A 3,773-nucleotide genomic window follows, 5' to 3' on the forward strand; every position below is an offset into this window, starting at 1 on the left:
GTAAATTGGTCGAATTTTTGATCCACGTACGAACGACATTTGAGTTTTATACGAGTCACAAAATTAACACCGAAATATACTTAGGTTCGGAGATGTAGGTATTTTCTTACTAAACCAATAATAAAAATAATAATTGCCTCTCTCGAAACCACTAATAATCGTTGACAATTTGTATCTTGTTAATTTCCTTTAAATAATTTCAATGCAAATTAAATTGATTGTCGTAAATAAAACATTTGGAACTTTCAAATATTTATAAAACTTAAACATAAAATGTCACAATTTGTGCATATTAGGAAAAGTCAGAATTTTTTAATATTCCATTTGAAAAAATTAAACAAATTGTTTGACCCTACATGAACGATTTTTGGTACATGGATTGAGGAAAAAATTCCCATTCTCAAATCTGTTCGAGATACTAATTTTGGATATTGCTCTCAAAATTCTGATTATTAGAAAAAATCTTATAAAAACGCTTTCATTATATCGAGAAACATTGTTAATTTTTGGCTTCCTACATACTATATGTATGTTTACTGAGGTCCCATAACTTTAGTGAAAAAGTTGTAAATTTTCGCGGAAATTGGGAAATAATTCAAAACAATTGGTAATTTGCAACTTGTTTTAATAAAATTCAAGCTGTACGTAATCTAAACATCGCGAAGATTCAAATGAAAATGAAAACTATACAAATCCGTTTAGTGGTTTGCATATTATAGCAAAAACAAAAAAATATATTGAGGAAATTTATAAAATTGTTGTAAGAGAAAATATTTATTAAAATTTATCTTGTGAGTTAGTTGAAAAAATACGTCGGAGTTATTCTTCTATTTTAGTAAAATTTCACGCAAAAAATCAAATTTTTATTATATTCACTTCTTGAATACACGCTAACATCTAACGGAAGATCAAGTTCAAATAGATTTTGGGTTCCTTTAAATGGGGTATAACCTTGAAATAAAACTCTATCGGGTGATGTTCATTTTGAAATGCGTGTGAATCGCGAAATCCTCAAAATAGCTTGATGCGCATCTGGTTTACCAATGCACCGAATTCTTCTCTTTTAATTTGTACACACTTGCCAGGATTTACGTTGGCCGCTAAGATGTTGCATCGCTTCCAGCGTAGTGTGCAAAAAACGGTATAACGCTTATAATTTGCACAAAGTGCATACACTTTTTATGCGCATCTGATGTCACTATCATCCAAGAAAAAATACATCGATCTAAACCTATTTCGATAAAATCCATCAAGAAACGTGGGTGTAGCATCACACACTATTTTTTGGATAATTCGGATACAGCTTCCATGCCACTACATTTTTAAACCGCTGTTTTCGCAAAAACGCGAGTGATGTGTCAGTTTCTTCATTGAAAAGGAAACGATCCGCAGGCTAAATCCGCGATATTTCCAAAAACATTTTACGCACATTTTTCAGTTTTTTGCAGTTGCTGTTTTCGCCGTTCTAGTGGATGGATTTTTACGATTTATGATTTATATGATCCGGACCATCGTAAAACTAAAATATCTTGGGATCCCAGCACAATCAAACGGATATTGTAAATACTGTACCCCAAAAATAGGGTTTTTCGGAAAAATATCGCACTAAATTTTGGCCTTTGTCAGTGGATTACTCTGATGCTGTCTGGGCTATATGGTCAATATACATAAGGGGGATGCAGTGGAAATTTTGAAATGTGATACATTGGAAATGTAATCTTCATTTTTATTCTTCTACTTTTACTTTGGACAGATATCTGTTATTTAAAATAACAACGTAAAAAAACTCGTTTGCTTCAACGTGTTTTTACCATTTACGTGTTTTTATTCATTTACGCGGTCATAGTTTTCGCGAAAATTGACTTTTTAGCCACATTTTTGAGTGTTGATTAAAAACACTTCGTTTGATGCAACTATGGTCATATTCCGTGGTACACTGCAATATTTCGCGAATTATAACAGTGCAAACCTTTGGTTCATCAATGTTAAATTTTCGTCATATACACTTTTCGCTAAAAAATTGAAAAAGGTGGAAATAAGCAAGTAGACAACAAAAGCCTCCAACAAAATGTGAGGAAACAGTTAACTTTCTTCAAAATATATTTTTGCAAATGTTAGCGGATTTTTCGCGCTAAAAAATTGAAAAAGGTGGAAATAAGCAAGTCGACAACAAAAGCCTGCAACGAAATGTGAGGAAACAGTTAACTTTCTTCAAAATATATTTTTGCAAATTTTAGCGGATTTTTCGCACTAAAAAATTTAAAAAAGGTAGAAATGAGCAAGTCGACAGCAAAAGCCTCCAACGAAATGTGAGGAAACAATTAACTTTCTCCAAAATATACTTTTGCAAATTTTCGCGATATCTCAAAAATAAAATACGTCAGATCCTTCCTTGGATAAATACGAACATTTTACTCCAAACGTGAAACAAATCGGTTGTAAATTGGTCGAGCTTTTGATTCACGTACGAACGTCATTTGAGTTTTATATAATAGATATTTTATATTTTATATTTAATATATTAACTTTAATATATTTTAGCTCAGTGTATTGTTTTTTAAAACAAATAAATGCTTATCAATTATTTTGTTTTAAGAAAAAAAAAAAAAAACAAAACGTATATTTCTTATCAAATAAACTGAGCTTTTGGCTTTTCCTTTGAGTATGCCATAGCCAACTGGCTACTCTTTCCAAAACATAGGTCAGTGTATTTCAGAATTTCATATCAAAATGTTTCACTTGAAGTATTTACAAAAGTTCTTATTTCTAGCAATATTTATCGCTTTAATTCTAGAAAAAAGTTTTGCGACCGAAGCAGGAACAACAGCAGCAACTAATGTCACGAACGGTTATTATATAGAAAGAAGTGACAAGGTGTGGTTATTGTTTATTGGGTTAAGAAGTAGGTTTAATGACTGATATAATTCCAGGGTAATTGGTTCCAAGCATTCAATCGATGTTCCACCAAGCACATGAATCTGGTGGTTTTGGATAGCAAAGCAAAGATGGATGCCCTAATAAGGGAGCTGAAAAAAGTTTTTGGTATGCTGTGGCAGAATTGACTGTATTTTGTCTTAAAAAAAAGGCAAATAAAAAAACTTGTTAAATTTATTTTTCCAGGTTCCGATCATCCCAACATCTGGATTGGTGGCAATGATAATAAGAAAATTCGCCAATTTATGTGGATATCTGCCAACAAACCGTTTACCTACACAAACTGGGCTCCCGGCCAACCGGACAATAAAAATAGTGTGGAACATTGTGTAATGCTGTGGGAGAATCACAACTACCATTGGAATGATGGAAATTGCCTCAGTAAAATGGCGTATGTTTGTGAAGAAAGAAAATGAGACTTTTTATTTTGTAGGGTCTATAAAGCCAAGTAAGATTATTTTTGAGGAAAATCAGATCTTTAATCTGTAGTAATGGAAATATAGTATTGAAATAAATATTAAAGAAAATCAAGTGTTTCATATTTCAAGGTAGGGGGGAAGTACTTCTCTCTGGATTTTTTCAAACATAGAGTCCGATATAAGGAAGGCATTTCGATCCGTACAATATCCCTGCAGCAGCCAATGCACACGACTTTTGGGAACAGTGACAGATATGATAATTTTTTGAACCCTCAAATCTTTAAAAAATCCACGTCTTAGTGTCTATTTGGTTGCTCGAAAAAAATCTTGAACAAATCACCGTCTAAGTTGGTTTATTTGGTTGATCCATACTTTACGATTACGCTGAGACAAGCGAAATAAATCTGAGAGACCTTGTCA

At 32.3% G+C, this 3,773-nt stretch overlaps 1 protein-coding gene across 1 annotated transcript; it reads left to right on the forward strand.

The window, feature by feature from the left end:
* Window positions 1-2,710: 2,710 nt before the first annotated feature.
* Window positions 2,711-3,461, forward strand: LOC141396938 (lectin subunit alpha-like). Its single transcript, XM_073972673.1, has 3 exons — window positions 2,711-2,874; window positions 2,931-3,042; window positions 3,121-3,461. Exons 1-3 carry the CDS (start codon window positions 2,731-2,733, stop codon window positions 3,348-3,350), a joined length of 486 nt encoding a protein of 161 aa, XP_073828774.1. The 5' UTR covers window positions 2,711-2,730; the 3' UTR covers window positions 3,351-3,461.
* Window positions 3,462-3,773: the final 312 nt, after the last annotated feature.

The sequence above is a fragment of the Musca autumnalis genome, unplaced genomic scaffold, assembly GCF_047663935.1.
Source record: "Musca autumnalis isolate F117 unplaced genomic scaffold, ASM4766393v1 scaffold_3, whole genome shotgun sequence".
Classification (NCBI taxonomy): domain Eukaryota; kingdom Metazoa; phylum Arthropoda; class Insecta; order Diptera; family Muscidae; genus Musca; species Musca autumnalis.

Excerpts from the sequence above, each read along its gene's own strand:
- LOC141396938 (XM_073972673.1), top strand. The coding sequence starts at position 2,731 with ATGTTTCACTTGAAGTATTTACAAAAGTTCTTATTTCTAGCAATATTT. Across the intron at positions 2,875-2,930 it reads ATATAGAAAGAAGTGACAAG|GGTAATTGGTTCCAAGCATT; the intron begins GTGTGGTTATTG and ends ATATAATTCCAG. Across the intron at positions 3,043-3,120 it reads GGAGCTGAAAAAAGTTTTTG|GTTCCGATCATCCCAACATC; the intron begins GTATGCTGTGGC and ends TTATTTTTCCAG.